The sequence below is a fragment of the Cryptotermes secundus genome, unplaced genomic scaffold (genome assembly GCF_002891405.2).
Source record: "Cryptotermes secundus unplaced genomic scaffold, Csec_1.0 scaffold831, whole genome shotgun sequence".
NCBI lineage: Eukaryota > Metazoa > Arthropoda > Insecta > Blattodea > Kalotermitidae > Cryptotermes > Cryptotermes secundus.
In genome coordinates this window covers 1,101,959-1,121,809 of record NW_019744130.1, presented here as the reverse complement: position 1 = coordinate 1,121,809, position 19,851 = coordinate 1,101,959, and the positions used below count along the sequence as shown (strand labels likewise).

Genomic DNA, 19,851 nt, shown 5'->3' with positions numbered 1-19,851 from the left:
CCCCCCCCCCCCAGGAATATTCCTTGTACTCACTTCTGTTAGAGGTTGAGTCAACCTCAGGGCCATAGTGCGGCTGGATGGATTAGGTCAATTGAAAGATCCAATTATATCTACGAGAATCGAACCCACGAAGTTCTGGCTTGTAGCACAGTGCCTCAACCAACTACGCCACGTACAGTTCCAGTGTGCCGCCACGGATATCACAGAACAGAATGGTCATATTTTTCTGAGGCCTTCTCAAATTTATTTTTCCTTTTGTCTAGAATCCTGACAGAGTTCATCTTGTCAGCATGTCTCTCTACTGTCTTCCGGTTTGATGGTCTCGTTATTACAACCAGTATGTACTTACTTACTTACTTACTTACTTATGGAGCTGAGCCCTTCTTGAGGAGCCCCCAATATCCTGATCCAGATCAATCCTATCCATATCATCCCATCCTATATCTCTAAGATCCATTTTAATATTGTCCACCCACCTACGCCTTGGTCTACCCACTTGGTAGTTCGACAAATTTAAAACTTCCATTCGAACTGTTTTCTCCTTCATCAGCTACCCTATAGAGTATTATATTCCAAAAAAACTACAGTTAGACAAAAAGTAAATACTCTAAGAACCTAAAGATCAAAATATGGGCCCACAAGATTGTAACCCTATCTGCTGAGTCATAATGGTGTGAAACATGGTCCCTCACTGCAAAGGGAAAACATAAATTTGGGAGGTTTTGAGAGCAAAGTGCCACGAAGAATAAATGGATGTATGAAAGACAAACAAATGAAGAAAATTACACAGCAAAAAAAAAAAAAAACTTCATAATTTGCGCTTTAATTTAATATTGGCACAGTGATAAAATGAAAAGTTGCAGGTAACATATATGGAAATAATTTGAAATTTATGTTGAATTTTGGTCAGACACCCTCAAGAAAAATGACATAAATAAGAGGATAGTAGTGCAATGGAGAACTAGGATGTCCAAGCTAGTTGCAGATGGTTACAGTTAGTTCAGCATGTAGCCCAGCAGCGATGTTGTGTAAACATGGTACGTAAGGCGTCCGGATTCATGAAAGTAGGGAATTTCTTGAAAAGCTGAGCATCTCTGAGACCTTTCAATGAAAACGCTGCACAATCACGTCTCTTCAGCCAGTTGAACCACATGAGTGGCAGGTAATGGACGACATCCGCGTGTTCAGACACTCGACACAAGTTGCTCTGACAGAAATAACGGTCCCACAAAATCTCTGGAGGGCACAGTCCTGACAGATTTACTGCCTCCTCCACATGGACGTTTATCTTCCCGAGGGACTTTTATACACTCTTATCGCAGTTCACAGTACAACTCTAAAATCAACTTTTATTGCGTCCAGGCCCGGCAAGCTTCTGTTGTGTTACGCACCGCACCACAGATAAAAGCAGGCAGTATCCTTGGGACAATAAACCCTGCGGAAGGTTGAAGCACAGCCTCCACAACAATTACTAATACGTCCGCTAATTTACAATTACCGACTTTTTGGACATTATCCGTCGTCCTTACTCTATTTCAAACAACGTTTTGGAGATTGGACTCTGCCTCCGTCCTACAGAGCAAACATAAGGTATGCTATAAAACAAACACAACACAAACCACCTGCGGGAGCTAAAACAAAAATTTTAGAACGTAACGTACACGAGGCCTTGCGCCTATGGCCATGCATAATGTAACGGCCAAAAGTCCATGATATCAGACTAAAATAGAAAATAAAAGTATAAATTCGGATTCTAGGACGGACAAATATAGACACTATAAAATCAACGATATGACACAGTCTATCAACCTAAAAATAATCACAGATAAAACGAACACAGAGGATTAAAATTCAAGTAGATAAAATGTCCTAATACGAAAGAAGACCTGCCAGAAAATAACTGTATTAATATACTGTGGAGTATAAACATTTTCCGAGCAGTGACTCTGTAAGGAGAGGCCGTTGCTAGGTAACGCCAGCAACATACACGCACGAAACAATAGAAGAATGGCGTTGTCTATGTGGTTCGCGTTGCGACGGTTGCTATGCTAAAAACTCGCCTCCTTTTATAAAATCCGAAGATTCGTACCGTGAAGAATATGACCATTTTCTAGGCAACGGCTGGGTAAACTCTACCTAAAAGCCGGAATATCAACAGAAGTGGAAGTCAATTTGTTAGGCAACGGCTCACTAGTTTCCGCTACAACGGACAACAGATCAAAACACGAACTGCTCGGTGTGGTGGCCACTATTCGCCCCCCCCCCCAAGTCATAAAAGAGAGTTCATTCGTGAATTCAAGAGATTCATCCGGAAGAGAATTCAGAAGGCAGTTCAGTAATTGAGTGCTCAGCTGCGGAGTGTTAACCGGCGGAGAACGGAAGCTGAACAAGTGGCCGATTCGTAAATCAGAACCAAGTCAGTCACAGTGGAAGAGAACCATTCGTAGTTCAGTAAGGAAAGGAGTGAGTTGTAGACAGTCATTGATTGTGTGCTGTTATAATTGACTGCAGTTGTAAAGAAGTGCCAATAAATCCAGTCACCTAATCCAGAACCCATCAGTAGTCACGCCAACCCCGAATACGTGACAGTACTGTTGGCGCGAGCCTGCAACTGGGCCATGTCATGAATCAGACTAATCCAGCCCACGTCATTACATCCCGTTTCTTTATGGTCCATTTTAATATTTTCCTTCTATCTACGCCTACGTCTTGCAAGTGGTCTCTTTACTTCAAGTTTTCTTACCAGTATTACGCATATATTTTTCATTATTTCCTTGCATACTTCACGCCCGGCCCACTTAATCCTCCGTAAATTTAATTATATTTAGTGATGAATAGCCGGTCACGGTTGCCGAGCGGTCTAGGGCACGCACTGTCTTCGGAAACCGGGATCGTGGCTTCGAATCCCACACAAGGCATGGATGTTCGGAGTGTGTATGCGTTTATTCTGTTTGTGTTGTCCTGCGTTTAGGTTGAGGCCTTGCGACGAGCTGATCACCCATCCAAGGAGTCCTACCGTCTGTAGAAATGATCACGAAACTGAGAAATCAGACCTGTGCTCCAAAGTGGGAGCGGGAGGAAAAAATTGATGAATATGAACTACAAGACAACGCTCTAATTACACAAACTTACTGGGCACAAAGGGCAATGGCTCACCTGTACCGAATAATCCCGGCATACAGGCTTGAAGGAGTTGGTGCCACAGATCAGCAGCTTCCCCGGCCCGGTGCGTACCAGAATACGGATGTAATTCTGACAGTTATCCTGCAACACAAACACATTTAATTAACAGAGTGGTTATTAAAACTTTACGTATGCACACGGCAACATCTGACAGAACGGAACCCATTATTCTTCCGCTTTTTTTACATAATTCCAAGAACTGACATTCAAACGAGGGTTCCGCGTTGAGAGCTACAGCACGGAACTTCCAATTATATTTAAAAATGTTGAGATTTCGGATTTAATTGTTCTGTATCCTGCAACCCTAAGATCGTTTGAAAATATTTCGTTCTACAAAAAAGGGATATAACACCGTGTAGTCCACTTAAAGTCAACCGATGTTTCGGAGTAACATTTCTGCTCCATCTTCAGGGCCAAAGACTAAAGAAACCAGGCATCACGCTAGTTTCTTGCTAGGCTTATTCTTATGCCCTCAAAATGGAAGTGACATGCTCCTCCGAAACGTCAGCTTATATTCAAAGCACTACATGGCTTTATACCCCTGAAGATAGAAGCCTAAATTTATATTATTCCTTCAACTTTATTCCACATAAAACAGTTCTGGAAGGCTGTGATGAATTCCTACCGAAAGTCAAGCTGAAACTGCTTAAAGGTAGAAATATCTGAGATCAGATTATTCAGATAGTGAAACTGTGTCCGTCAGCTGACCATTGCAAACATCTCGTTTTATAAAGTATGCTGGACAAGTAACATCACCTGCTACAAGCCGGAAGGTCGCGGGTTCGAGTCCCGATGAGGTGGATTATGTTATTTTTATTTATCTAATCCTTCCAGCCGCACTATGACCCTGGGGTCGACTGAGCCTCTAACTAAAATGAGTACCAGGAATCTTGCTGGGGGGTAAAGGGTGGCCAGCGCGTAAGGCTGACAAACTTACCGCCATCTGTGAGCCGACTGCCTAGAGGAAATGTGGAAGCCTGGACGTCTCACAACCCTATCGGCCTCCATAGCCTGTTACAGGGAAAGCTTGCCTTTTTTAAGTATGGACATTCTGTGTTTCCTTTATGTCAGAGGGTGGAAAGACGAAAGACGTCAAGATTCAGAAAAAGTTGAACTACCGTGAAAAGCGGGATCTGAAGTTCTCACATCGTGAAAATGAAGATTGCTGGTTCCTCGGATGTGAGATGTGCACCACGTATTCTGGTGATACGGAAAAGTCACACGCTGTCTCCTTCCTCAGTGTAAATAATGAGATAGAGACTGCAGGTTACTCCGAAACGTCTGCATATTTCTTAGAGACTACAAGGTTTCAATCCCTGAGGACGGTAATCCTCAACAGTTTAAGGTATTTTGAAATGGAAAACACATTTTCTAAATGCTCTTTTGCTACTTTATATTGGCCCGGTACCTCACAGCCAATTCACTGCATTATTACAAAGCCAATCACACTATCCATACCAGATTGCAGTGAGTCAGAAATTATTTTCGCTTGTATATCCGTCGTCAGTCTTGTATCGAGGAATATTTCAAGTAAAGTTCTGCAGGAGATGAAGAGAACAGAAGCAAAAGGACATAAGTAAATAACATTTCTATTTATACGTGTATTTGGCCCCATTCTCTAAGGATTGGAAATTTCATAATTTTCCATTCCACTTAATAACTCATTAATTTCAACCACTGCAGACTCTTAAACAGGTCTTCGCCTTAATATTAAGCAGTTCATTATTGGAAGTCTCTGTATCTTAGACGAAGGATTGTGATTGAGACAAAATTTACTTCAAGCAGAATGGATGTTTCGATTTGTGAAATCTGGTTTAGGAGACAACTGCAGCAGCTGCAGATACGGCAACACGATATCAGCAAGAGAGACACAGAAATGTTCCAAGTATAAACAGGTGTTAGAGACGCAACGAACCATCTGACCGAAACAGGTAACGGTTTCGTTTACAACGCATCGCAAAACTCACAGCGGTGCAATTCGAGTTTTCCAAGAGAATTAGGTAAAGGTGAAGCTGTCCATGTTCTTAACTAATTAAGCATTGTGTCATGAAGACGTATGGGGGAGCGGGTGTATGATCCACATTTTCTTGACCTCGGCACTAGCTGCAGGTGAGTGGTCAACTTCACGCCCCGGCCGTATACTCCGGGCTAATTGCAACCTATACCCATTGGACAGGAGGTTGGGTGAACCTCAGAGATGGTCTGGACGACGTGAACAAGAGAAAATTCTTGACCTTACCGGGACTCGAACTCCGAATCCTTGGCCGTCCAGCCCGTACGCAGTCGCTATCCCGGTTTCCAAGATAATTTCAAAAATAAATTAAAGAACCGAGGGGCCTGTGCAGGAATGCAGCATTTGAATTGGTCAGAGAAATGAACAGCTGCGTTGGGGAACTGCAAGTCGACCTGTCACATATCCGGGCCAAGTCTGAGAATGCAGAAAAAGAGTATGACGACCATTCCGAAGTAGGTCAAGTAGATATAAAAACGACGCATCGCAAAAAAAAATCAAACTTACAGAATTTTGAGTGGGAAATATTTTTAAAAGATTAAACAGAAAATACGGAACCGACGCAGTGGAAGTACGTACGTTTGTTAACAAAGTTAGGAAAACAATTCAGTGATTGTGTCTCAGAATCCGAAGGTACATTAAGCGGTTGGGTAGAGTGTAGTATAAAGGCCCGTCCACATTACTCGTGCTCGTGCGTCAGAAGCTTACTGCTGCCGGAAAATCAGGATCTGGAGCTGACGAAGTGGACACCCAAACTTGTTTGCATACAAAGCCTTCGCATTTCTTCACATCAGATATCAGCTCCAGATCCTGATTTTCCGGCAGCAGTAAGCTTCTGACGCACGAGCACGAGTAATGTGGACGGGCCTTTATACTACACTCTACCCAACCGCTTAATGTACCTTCGGATTCTGAGACACAATCACTGAATTGTTTTCCTAACTTTGTTAACAAACGTACGTACTTCCACTGCGTCGGTTCCGTATTTTCTGTTTAATCTTTTAAAAATATTTCCCACTCAAAATTCTGTAAGTTTGATTTTTTTCTGCGATGCGTCGTTTTTATATCTACTTGACCTACTTCGGAATGGTCGTCATACTCTTTTTCTGCATTCTCAGACTTGGCCCGGATATGTGACAGGTCGACTTGCAGTTCCCCAACGCAGCTGTTCATTTCTCTGACCAATTCAAATGCTGCATTCCTGCACAGGCCCCTCGNAAAAAAAACATGATTTAAACGTATAAAATATTTAAATAAATAAATATAAATAATATAAATATAAATAAAATTTATAAACATATAAAATATTTAAAGAAAGATTTTCCGACATAGAAAAACGTATCTCGTCTCTGAAAATAAAGTTCTGTAAAGAGACTTGATGAATGTACAAGAACGAATACAAAATGAGTGAACCGGAAGCGCATGACTGAAAGCGTGTACCGGAAACTAAGAAGGGATGAGGAGCGGATCTAATAAAGGAAGGTGTTTGAAGGGGGAGGATAATATTAAAATTGCGTATACATCCGCATGCAAGAGGAATCTGTATGCAGCAAATGGTCCAGCATAGATTACGATCCAGCATAAAAGAAAACAATAAACTATATTAATGTAATTAACATTACTGTAAAATGTTTATTTAGGAGATGAAAATTTAAGGAAGTCCCCATTTGAGGTTATGAAGAAATATAAATATAAAGCTCAAAAGTGATTAGACAAAAGATTAAAAGTAGTAACGACGGTAGTAGTAGTAGTAGTAGTAGTAGTAGTAGTAGTAGTAGTAGTAGTAGTAGTAGTAGTAGTAGTATTATAGTAGTAGTAGTAACTGTAATAAAGGTAAAGGTAAAATTGTCCCCGTGTTTAACTATTCAAGCACTAAGCCATGAAGGCGTATGAGGGAGTGGATGTATAGGTCCACATTTTCTTGATTTCTGTACTAGTTGGAAGTCAGTGGTCAGCTTTACGGTCCAGCCATTTTACCCTCAGGGAAAGAGCCACCGGTACCCATTGTATAGAAGGCTGGGTGGGTCCCAGAGGAGTTCTGGACGACGTAGGGAAAATTGTTGAACCTACCGGGACTCGAACTCCGACCCATCCCGGCTCAGAAGCAAAAGTAGTATTAGTAGTACAACAGACCTCATCGAACGTAATTATATAAAGAATCTGTGTACCTCAGGAGCCTGGTGTCTGGGGACACAGATCCCTGTAATGTAATGACACAACGCAAAGAAAACTGAACCCACTACACAGCAGCAGTGTGTACATGCAGAGGTACGCGAGCTGAAAGCGAAGTTGTAGTAGACTCATTGCAGCCCACAGAACTGTGCTTGTGATCCTGGAATGTCAATAGCAATTTTCGAGAAGCACTTCAAACCTGCGTTCCACTCACTTTCCATTTCAGAGGCGACCCTATCAACCGCTGTCACCTCTGCCGCAAGCTCTGTGTCAACCTTCTATTCGAGCGACCGACAGCTGCAGAGTGGAGATCATTCCAAGTTGATCTTAGTCAATGGCACATTCACTGTAAAGGGAGATTGGTAGCGCAACTGACTTCGCCTTGTCTGTGTGAATCGCACGCCATTTAACGACGCACTTTCAAATAACGTCAAACGAAACGAGAAATTAATCAAGAAGATGCAAAGCAGAGAACCCAAAGAGGACACGGCTGTGGCACGTTTCATACAGGACTCCGGAATTCTCCTTGAGACACTGGCGAAAGCTCTCAACAATAACAGCAGGGATTCGAAGCAGGTACGTACCGAATATAAAACTATAGAACATTATGTACGCGCCACTTCGGTCATCCAACCTGATTTCTGAACCTATTCTTAGGTTATTCAGCGGCGATTTATCAATAACATAGGTTACTACCATAGAAGCTGGGACAGCTCAGTCGGTATAACAAATAGCTACGGGCTGGACGACCGGGGTTTGATTCCCTGCAGGGGAAAGATATTTTTCCGCATTCTACAGCGCCAAAATCGGCTCTGGGGCCTACCCAGCCTCCTATGCAATAGGAACCGGAGGCTGTCTCCTCGGGGGTAAAGTGACGAGGGTGTGAAGGTAATCACTCATCCCCATCTAAAGCCGAGGTAAAGAATGGTGGAGTTATACCTCCACTCTCGCAGACGTCTTCATGACATGGTATTTAATTAATTAAGCACTGGGACAATTTTATGTCCATACAGCATCTAGTTAGCGTGTGACTGTGATCAGGAAATTGAAACGACCGTATAGAGGAGGGGGAGTAATCCACGGATACCCTGGGGGGAGGGTCTCCTAGCTGCGAGCTGCGCTCCAACCCATAACCTCCTAAATGCGGCCCAGAGTGTTGACCACTCAATAGCGACGTTCCATGCCCGCTTTCTGGTGTTTCCCACAGATGCATTCACTCTGTGGGCCCAACAGCAATGAACCGAGAGAAGCCTTGGCCAACCTAACCAGTTGTGGAAACACTAAGAAGGTTTCCTAAAATGTTTCCAAAATTCACTGCATAGACGTCAAATGCGTATAAGGGAATATGAAACTACATTTAAAAGTGAATAAGAATTGTGATCTGTCAAATCAGAACTAATAACATTTAAAACGAAATAAATTTACTTCTCGACAGCGCTTAATATATCTTCAAAGATAATCAATACCGTTGCCTTAGGGCACACAGATTGAGATCAACTGCTCGTGCAGAAGGGAGGGGTTACCAGAGTAACTCAGTAACCCGATGGTAAAAAGCTGAGAGAGTTTCACATTTTCCTGGTCAGCTCGCCTTGTAATAATTCAGCGTCAAACACTCTAATGTAATTTAACAAACTTCATAATAGCTTTTCCCAAACCACAAAAAAGGGTACATAAAACATACAATTTAATCTGTTGTCTGATGGCTTCATGAAGAAAGTTTCCCGCCTACCAAAGTCCTGGCTCGGGCTGCTGATGTACAGGTGCCTCGTTGTTAAACGAACTCTTGCAAACGGAAAAAGCGACTGCAGTAATCGGAATGACTGATTGTTTCCGGGTAAGCATTTTGTCACTTACACGTATATTACTTGGATATTTAAAGTGCACATAAAGAAAGAGATGCGTTTCTTGAAAGTCACAGATTAAGCGAAAGTTTCTTAAATGAAAATTAACATACCATTAATTTAAATTTAATAATAAATAATACACAAAGACAGAGGCCGCGCCATAGCTTAAGCGGTTAGTCGCTGGCTTCCCACAGCGGCGGCCCGGGTTCGATCCCGGGTCTGGTCAAGTGGGATTTGTGGTGGACAAAGTGGCGCTAGGGCGGGTTTTCTCTGAATACTTCGGTTTCCCCTGCCAATCTTAATTCCACCAAATTATCCATCATCATAATCACCCGAGGCAGGCTACAATAGGCCACCGCCGTGCCGAGTGGACCCAGTTTGACCCCACCCCCCACTAAGCGAATTAAAAAAAATAATTTTTTTACACAAAGCCAAAAACACGAGTTGGTCTCAATGAAAGTATATGTTTAGTAGGACAAATATACTTATTACAGTGAGCCGCAACGCCTCGTGCGGTTTCATCGTAGCGGAAATCATCATGCGTACAAGAAAATGAGTACTCATTTTCTTTTCAGATGCCTTAAGGACAACATCTGTTATCTCAAACTTCCGTGACGGTACAGGTGGGCTGCACTGAGGCTGCCGAATGGTACACGCGAAGCAACGAGCATCACCCCCACAACGGATTGAGTTTGGAGGGATGAATGCTTGGGGTGCTCAGTTCCTACCTTGTCACTGGGCTGGGGGCAAAAAAGAAAGAAGAATAAAATCGTTAAACCCCGTAGCTGGTCACTTGTAACTTTGGTAACGTCGCTGTCACCACCTCTGGCCGAAACGTCTGTAGCTCATCGCCACCCGGACGTTTAAGATAAAAGTAGAAAAGACATGTGAACCTGGAGCTGAGAATCTGCAGAGCGCTTTCATGCCATTTCTCTCTCTCCCCCCCTCCATGACAAGTGGGATGTTGGGTTTTTTATTATCATTACTTATCTAAACTGCAAATGTGTTCTTACCCGGTGACAGTGGTACTGCAATTAGACACAACACACAAATAATTCACATCACACAAAATAACCACGCTCAAACAAAACAGAACACAAAATTACACAGACAATAAAGGACACACTACACACAATGGATCATAGGAAGTGCATGTTCTACAGACCATTCTCAGGGATCCTTACTGACAAAGCTGCACTTCCTGCCTATGTACAAAATTTATATATCTACACAAGTGATCTATGAGTAGTTTACCAGACGTCATTTCTGCGGCCTAGCGATTTTCGTTACACTGTCTGCTAATCGCAGGTTTTATACACATCATCAGAATAATTCCTACAAGTTAATCAACAGCAGTCACGGCTAAACAAGTCTTTGACAATTCTCACTGGCCGTGAAGATGCTGACAGTTGTCAGCCAACTGCTAGAACCCACATTTAGGCAGTCATCAAACTCCAACCTGTCTGACTGTATCAACCACAGTAAATAAATGAAACATACATTGGAACCCTTCTCGCTGTTCTCTCTGTCCAGGCTATGCAGTACATTGTCGCGCAATTACTTATTCTCTACCCCTTATAAAGAATAATACTGCATTAAGGCACAGATGTCAGTGGAAGGATAATATTAAAATGGATCTTAGAGACACAGGGTGAAGTGATTATGGACAGGACTGATATCGCTCAGGATAGGGACCAGTGGAGGGCTATTGTGAACACGATAATGAATATTCGGTTTCCATATAATATTGGGAAATTGTTGAGTGGTTGAGCAACTGACGGCTTCCAAAGAAAGGTTCTGCTGCATGCAGTTAGTTAAGATCAGCATTTCATCACTTTTTTTTTTCCTCCTCACTGATCGCTTGTTACCCATGAATTCTTAAAAACCTTCTACATTTAATAACACTTTACTTGTTACAACACATGGCAGCATATTTATGTTATATCAAAACTTTCTCCTCTTTCAAAATCAGACTCCGAAATACGTTTCGGCGCTACTCCGTTCTGCAAAGCAACCCCCAAGGAAACACAAATGAATAACCTCCAATGGCGATTGAATCGATTGGAGCATTGGTCTCATGAAATAGTAAACACATTGTTTATGGAACCAGTAGGACTCCTTTGAAGGAAGATAAGTCCATAGCAAAGCTACTGCCATCACAAGAAAACACAAGCGGACACAAGCGCATACACACAGGGCGATACGCACACGCTATCACCGTGGCAAGGGACCAACGGCCGTGCGTGGGCCACAAAAGAATCGTTGCCTAACGATAACATAACATTACGAATTGGTCGCTACCAATACGAAAATAGGAATTCATTAATTTATTCCCCTGCCTGTCTTTAATTATGTCCTGTCTCTCTTTCTATTCATTTATATACTTTCCTCCGTCAGTAATCCACTCAAAGAGGGCTCTTCGCATAAATATCAGGAGTTGAGCTTAACTGATTCGAGTATGTAAATGGAATTTTCCTTTTCAGCTACTTCAAGAAGGCAGAGCTGGAAACAAAATTACATGCACAGATCTAAACATATTCCGCACTGAATAGTTTACAGCACTTCCAGTTGTTTTTACGTTGGTTTTCACCCTTAATTCTTTGGGTATAGCAATTTTCCGCTTGATCCTGATTCCTTTGCAGGTTTTATTGTTAAGTTTCAAGAGTTCTTTACACGGCAATAAAGAACGTCTGTCTGTGGCCTAGTGCCAGGGCCTAATGCGAGGGACAGATTTCGTTTCTATCCGTTACGAGACTTTCAATAAAAGTTAACGCGCATTTCCGCCCTTGTGGTCAGAGTTCCTGCTTACAGATACAGAGATCCCGGGATCGATTTCCGGCGCTACCACATTTTCTGAGAAGTAATGGGTCTGGAACGGGACCCACTCAGCTTCGTAAGGGTTACTGGGGAGCTACTTAAATGAAAAAGTAGCGGCTGCCGTCTAGAAAACCGAAATTAACGGCGGTGGGGATCCGTTGCGCTGACCACGAGATATCCTCTATTCGCAAAAGTTGTCACTAACTTCGTCTACAAGCGGCGGTCGCTCGGTTGGTTATTTAGTGTTAGCTGCTTGAAAGAAGAGTCCTATGGCCAACTCTGGTCAAAAAAGTCCGAATGAACGAATTACCGTATCACTGACTTTTCGAACGTTTCCTTGACTTCTCAGGATTCTTAATAAGATTTGACCTAAGTGATACTCTTTAAGACAATTTCTGATACAGTAACAGGACACTTCCATTTAAAGGAATATACTTTCAGTTTACAATTATGTGCCCTATCTAAAATCATATGCAGGCTAAACCACTACAATGGGGCAGCGCTATCCCGGGTTCTGCGCTCAACCGATCATTTGCATTCCAGCTGTACTGGGTTACCCTGCACAGTGATGTACAAAGCAGACAAAAATTCTTTAAACACTCCCCGGACATGGGTACAAGCACGCACAAGTGTGCATAATGTTTCACTTCAGTTTCAGAACGCCACTCAAACACCTGGGTCTCCCAACTCGGTCCACGCAGTACTTTTCACAAATTTCACTTCAGCATTTATGAGAAGTTATATGAAACACTGTGACCGCCTCTGTGGTCTAGTGGTCAAGAGTTCCTGGCTACAGATCCAGAGGTCCGCGTTCGATTACCTGCGCTACCTGATTTTCTGAGAAGTAGTGGGTCTGGAACGGGGTCCAATCAGCCTCGTGAGGATAACTGATGAGCTATTTCAAGGAAATAGCGGCTGCGGTCTAGATAACCGAAATTAACAGCCGTGGGGATCCGTTGCGCTGACCACGCGACACCCTCTATCCGCTAAAGTTGGCACTAACTTCGCCGACAAGCGGCGGCCGCTCGGTCAGTATAGTTCGATTGCGGACTACAGGCCACGGAGTTTGTTCATTCTTTTTCTATGAAACACTGAAGGCACGCAATGAGTATTATTTTATGAATATCCTACAGATACAAGTCACTTATGTTGATCATACATAACAAATAGCCTAAGTAAGTAATTAACTCCAAGGAACAGAATTCCTCTTGACAAGATGATAGCAGCTCATCTTGTAAAGAAATTTCTCGCCTTTCAAAAATCCCGAAAGTTCATTACAGTGTTCAGAAGATCCCGCCCGTGCAGTAACCCGAACCAGCTGAACCCAATCCACACATTTAACCCCTATTTGAGATATGTTCTAATATCAGCCTTTCAATTACGGTTCGGTCTCTCACGTGGTTCCTTCTATTCAGGTTTTACGGATACAATTTTGTGTACTTGCATTAAAAAATGCATTCAGGAAGAAACTCCACTTTTAGAATCCAATCTAGGATTCATGTGTTTACTCATTACATGAACAAAACTACGGCGTGAATCAAAGCATATTGATCAACTTGCACCTTCTTTCACACTGCGATAGGAGCGACTGATCTTCGGATTATTAAACGTAAATGCCGTGAAGGGCCTAACGCGATGCGAAGAGTACAATAAATGGGGGGTGGGTAAGGAAATGGAAGGCACATGTTGGTCGGATAAATTCCTGTTGGTCTTCGCCAGCACAGCCATTCTTGGTTTCGAGTCCCGTAAGAAACCATGATCATATTTTTGTTCATTTCAAAACAATTTTCTTGTTCTCTTTTGACGCTAAAATTCACGTAGAGTTTTGGTCTTCTCAACCACACTCCCCACTTGTTCCTGTCCTGGACTGTTATCTTCCAACTCAGTATGTTCATCTTCTTAATGCCAGCTTTAACATCTTCCTCCCATCGTATTTTAGGTCTACCCACTGATCTTGTGCTTAATGGTTTCCATGTGTTCAGGCTTTTAACTGATCTGCTGGTTGGCATTCGCTCTACATGGCCAAGAGATGAGAGTCTTTGTGTGAGTATGAAATTGGTTATAATTTCATAGTTGATTAACTGATTTAATTCTTGATTTGTTTTCATTCGCCAGCTAACATTTCTTTAATTGGGCAGTTCAATACAATTGTGTGTTTTAAAATGTGAGCTCCTCATCAACGACATGAAGGATCTGACAACTAGAGTCACTGGCCGCACGACTAAACCACTGGCTCCCATGGTAGGAAGGCCGCTGTCTTGAGCTGTTCCACATACACATCAGCATTCGACTTGAAAGTGCAAGCCAGGCACCTTCCCATTAATACATGCCAAATCAGTTCCTACTATACAAACGCGATTGGTGTGGAGGTCCTTCATCGGTAGTCGCCAATCTGTGGCTCTCAGCGGGCTTTCAACCAAGGGGTTGCGTAAGTAATAAAACGCAAAGTTGTAACAACGGTTGCTGTATGATAATCGATACGAGGGCTCCCTGCTAATCTATGTCGATCTCCGCTAAGTAATCGACCTCGTTTAATTTCGCCCCTCGCACCCCACGTAATTTGCGAGGGAACATGAACGCGCGCCCCACTCCATCTCCGCCTGGGGCACCGGACGTCGTTTCTAAATGTTTTATGAGCTACTCCGGGGCTGCTATGACCTTCTGCTGATTAAATTAAATGAAAGAGGTAGATGATGTACAGCTCCACACCACACATCTATTCATTTGTTTCCTTGTTGAAACAGCTACAACTTCTTATAATAATTCTTTTATGATACTTTTCCTAACCAGGAGTAGCAACTGTAATAAGAAAGAATGGCATAAATGTCCATTATTTTGTTTCATGGCACTGCCAAGGCGTGTTCACAGCAGTGGGCCCGTTTGTGTGCAAGAAATACAAGGCAGGTGAAACCGGTAATGGACTGGGGGGTTTCCTTCGGTGTGTGCAAAACCTAACTCAACTAGACCAGCCTCCCAAGTTCGAACAACCGAACTGAAGTAATATGTTAAAAAAATTACTCACCGAGCTCAGGTATACAAATCCTTATTTTATTTTTATTAATCTTTATTATTATCGTTGAGATTTAAACGGGAAATTGTTACATACAAATTTCGTCAGAAAGAAGTAACAATAAGGTGTCTGAATGGTCACTGCCTAGTTCATCATCAGACAATAAACCAACATTTCTTTCAGTCATAGCTGACCAACTGTAACAGTGAGTGACAGTGATCTGGCCCTCGGATACAGAACTGACAATGACAGACTAAGTAAAAAGTAAGCAAAGCTATCCCTGTAACAGGCCGTGAAGGCCCATAGGGTTGTGAGACGTTAAGGGCCCCACATTATCTAGACAATCGGCTCAAAGATGGCGGTAAAGTTGTCAGCCTTACGCGCCGGCCGCGCTTTACTCCCCAGGAAAATAATTTAATTCATTCCTGGTACTCATTTCTGTCAGAGGCTGAGTAAACCCCAGGGCCTATTGCGGCCGGAAGGATTAGGTCAATTGAAAAAATCCAATTATTTTCATATTAACAGCATACATTACACATTCTTACACCGCAAGTTCTTCGGTCTTTCCTAATTTTAATGCGCAGTCGCACATTCTGAACGGTCTCAAATGGAAGCGGGAGAAACCTTCGCACTGAACAGTTCCCTCACACAGCCGCCCGGTCGGTATAGTTCGCTTTCGGACTAAAGCCACGGAGTTAAGTTTTTTTTTTTAAAGATTAGTACAGTTTCGTTTATCAAGTTGCCTGCGTGTGTAATGTAATGGAAACCTCCAATGCAGCACCAGGCTTAAGGTATATGAAGTTCAGTGATAATAAGAATATCTTAGAACAAGAAGGCAATATCTGACACAGGGCCCGAGAAATGTATAAACTATGGAGCTCGATAACTGATTCATTTCATCTCCTATTGTCATTATGATCAAACAAAGCCTTCTGAGATGGTCTAGACAAGTAAAAAACAAGGGATGAAGTAAGAATTCCATAAATATGTACACTGGAAACACCACGGAAAATTCACAGCCGTCTGCATTTCATGTCGCGTACAAGAAATAAAAATTAGGCTTCGAAGGAACTTGCTGCCTCCATCTTCAAGTCTTTAGTCTTCTTCGCTGAACCATAAAGGGCGTTGCTAGTTCGTCCTAAATCTTGATCGACTTTATAGGAGGCAACAAGTCTGTTACGATGCCTGGTGGCTCTACAACGAAAACTTCAAGCTCCTCATGGAACACCCTATTATCATTAGGACGACCCAGATTGAGGTGGAGCGATAATATTAAAATGAAATGTAGTGAATTACTAAATCCTCCAATCCTTTACTCAGTAAGATCTTCGTTGAGTGAGGCGCTCTAATAGTCATTTAGAAAAGCAGTCACAAACTTTCAGGGCAAGATCCCTTTATGTAAGATAAATCGGCATTTTGTGAGCTTTTTTCTACACAGATGGAAGTACTCAAATTAATGAGAGGCCCCGTGACATCGATCTCAGCCAGTGACTTGTGGACAGGCCCTAGATGTGGTAAAGCCACGGTTTAACATTTCTTCCAGCTCTCCTGATTACGATGCTCCTAGTTTTTAGGGCTCCAACGCAACGAGAAATTTCTTGCGGGGATTATATGGAAGTTACAGCAGAGTAGACGCGCAAACATGTTGCGACAGATACTTAAAAAGGGCACTTTTTAGATATTAACACGTGGTTTCGCTGAAAGCACGAAGTAGTAAGAAAGAAGATAATGTCTTTCGTTTTGTTAAAGAGAAGTGCTCGTATAAAATTGTTACAGTTGAAGGAAAAGCAGACACCACAAGAGAAAAAGACAAGCATAACGACAGGTTACAGGGAACCTGTGTTTCCCTAGTCATTACATCTGAAGAAATTACGGCTTATACAGGACACACTTGAAAGTAAGGTTTATAAGAATTTATGAGAATCACGAAGCAGCGCGTACTGACTGCTTATGAACAGTGAGAAGAGAAAAACATACTTTCACAACAAATCAACATAGTTCATTTCAACCTGCTGGCAGAGCTGAAATTTCCATATGGCTAAAATTGAATGAGGAAGCAAGAACTGTGAGAGCGGAACAATCCCCATCAAGTTCTCCTTGAGAAGCTGACAATCGTTCATCTGGTCCTCGCCTTTTGTGGAGCCCATAAGTTCATTACAGGGTTCACAAACTAAGGCATGTGTCTAAAATCCCAAGCCTTTCCAAGAGGCCTATTTCCGACTAATATTTTGTACGTCGGTCAATTTCTCATCTCTCCCAAGCGCTCCACCGTAGAAAACTGTATAATAGCCTCTTGTCCCATGTGACCTCCTGCGCTCCCATTAAATCTAAATGATTCTGACGCTGATTAATGATCTTGCAACTGTTTTCAACGAACCTGCGCTGTTGAGATTCCAGCGTTCCAACTATGACATCTACTGTCATTTTCTGTTACTTATATCGTGATAAAGAACCCGTCCGACGTCAGTGATGATTCGTATGGTGCTAGAATCTTACGGCGAGGCGTCATTAACTCAGTACCCAGCCCAATAGCTGGAGGACCTTCCTAGGTCCGCGCTTCAATTCCCGTTAGGGACAAGCGATTTTCTCCTCTCCACACCTTTCAGACTGGCTCTGAAGCCTGCCCAGCCTCTTATGTAACGAGTTTGAGAGGCTGTTTCCGCTGGGATAAACAAGCGGAAGCGTGAAGCTCACCACTCACCTCCATCTAGTACAATGGTCCAGAATGGTAGCGTTTTACCTCCACTCTCCCATACGTCTTCATAGTGTGATGCTTAATAATTAAGCTCAGGGAAAACTTTACCTATAAAGAAACAAAGTGCGACTGAAATAAAACAAAATGGTGCTGATCACATGAAATCTGCTTACCTGTAATGCTAGCAGGTTTGCAAAACGGATCACTGACTGCAATAATTTATCTGTATCTCCAAGAAATGAACAGAGCGACCAATAAATTGGTCACGCAAAACAGGAAATAACGCATTTAAAGATCATGTGTACTTCCGTCTGCAACAGACCTCTATTCTACCGGTCTTACAGAGTCACTACCACTCGCTTCATTTGCATTTCGCGCGAACACAGGCAAACAACACACTACGTGGATCTGCATTCGGAAAAACTGCATATGTGAAGTGACAATGCCTGTTCGTCTGTCATATCGACCAGCCGAATGCTCGAGATCCGAAACTAAGAAACGGATTTTGATGGAATCTGAAGAAAAGAGTTAATACCACGAGTTATCGACGATTTTCTCTTTCGTTCGTATGTCAATTACAACCATTAATTAGCATGAAGTTCAATTTTAAGTTTGTTTTCTCAAACAGACCCACTGGTCTACTACTAAGAACTGCTGCACGATATAAGACATGACAAACTCCATGCAGCTGAGCCCTTCTTGAGAAGTTGCTAGTCGCTCAGTCACTCAAGAATTTCTCAACATCTTATGGAACCTGAAAGTTCATTACCGTGTTCACAAGAGCCCTCCACTGGTCCCTATTCTTAGCCAGATCAATCCAGACCATACCACCTCATCCTGTCTCACCATGATACTGTGATCGATTTGGCAGTTTCTAGGAAACGAATACGTAAACATGTTCCAACTTAAGCGCATCCAACAATAGGACATCCATTGCTAGGTAAGAGACCGGTAAACACATCTCGCAGTAACAAACACGCAACAATAGGATGTCCAGTGCTACATAATGCATGGGTGAACAAGCCTGATAATATAGGATATCCGTTGATAAGCAACTGATTTGTTTTCTGTGGGTGGTCCGTGCTCAGCCTATATAAGAAGCCATGAAGACTGTTCGACTGGATTCGTAAAAAAAATATAAGAGGCTTAAACTTGGAGACGGTCAAATAACTAGGCTGCTGTTGTAGCATAAGATAAGTAAGACAGGCATGTTCTGCTTTGCGAAGCCTGTACTAACAGAGGGCTTGTGTGTAGTGCAAAAGCAAGAATTTTTCAATAACATGCTATATGTGAGAAATGTACATTTTACGGAATACCAAGTATATTCATGAGAGACAAACCCACTTTCTCGTCAGAGAGGATGTTACATGAGGACTCATACCGCAAGGGTTGAGTTGGGGGAAAATATCCCTGGTCGTGGGTCTGAAGGAGCTGACGCCAAGATAAACTGATTGGCGGTAAACCGCCAGTCGTAAAGTAAAGTAAATTTGACTTTGACATTTTCGACAGAATCAGTGTGGAAGGCGGCGTTCAAGGCAGTTGAATGGCTGAAGTGTTAAAGACTTTACTCCATATATCATAGATGCTGGAACATTGACAGTGTTATCGTAATTGTTGGTGTGCCATAGATACAGCAATCTTGGAAGTGTAATAACTAATTGTAGTTACGATTGGTGGAGATCCAGTAAATCGATTCATCTGATCCAGAACCCATTAACTGCTCGTCACGTTAACCCTTATACGTGACTGCATAATCCATTAATTTGGCCTGCAGAACTTATGTTTGAAACATTTCCTTCTGCATGGTGTAGGTCTGCATTTAAATTAGTATAAGCAAACCGTGAAACATGCTTACTAGAAACGAATAGTCAGCAATAAAATTATATATTCCTCTATTCTGCATATTTCTATTGCTAACCTCTCTCATAAGAATAAGGCCAATTAAACGAATTTGCAAAAATGGAACATCAAGGTGCTACCAGCCTTTCTAAACCTTCTTCAGTAACGTATCCATCCCTTGGTTTCTGAGTGAGACTTGGCATACACTTTGGACTCACAGCAACTTCGCGTATCCCTTTTCAGTCGAAGACTTAATTTGTACCACGAAGCATGCGATATC

At 42.5% G+C, this 19,851-nt stretch overlaps 1 protein-coding gene across 1 annotated transcript in view; it reads right to left on the bottom strand.

Annotated features, from left to right (window-relative positions):
• Nucleotides 1-19,851, bottom strand: part of LOC111874543 (semaphorin-1A) — a gene marked incomplete at its 3' end in the record, with an annotated part of 988,862 nt that overhangs the window by 103,184 nt on the left and 865,827 nt on the right. The window contains exon 6 of the mRNA XM_023870125.2: nt 3,157-3,264. Within this exon, the coding sequence (XP_023725893.2) occupies nt 3,157-3,264 (108 nt within the window). The remainder of the gene's footprint in view (nt 1-3,156; nt 3,265-19,851) is intronic.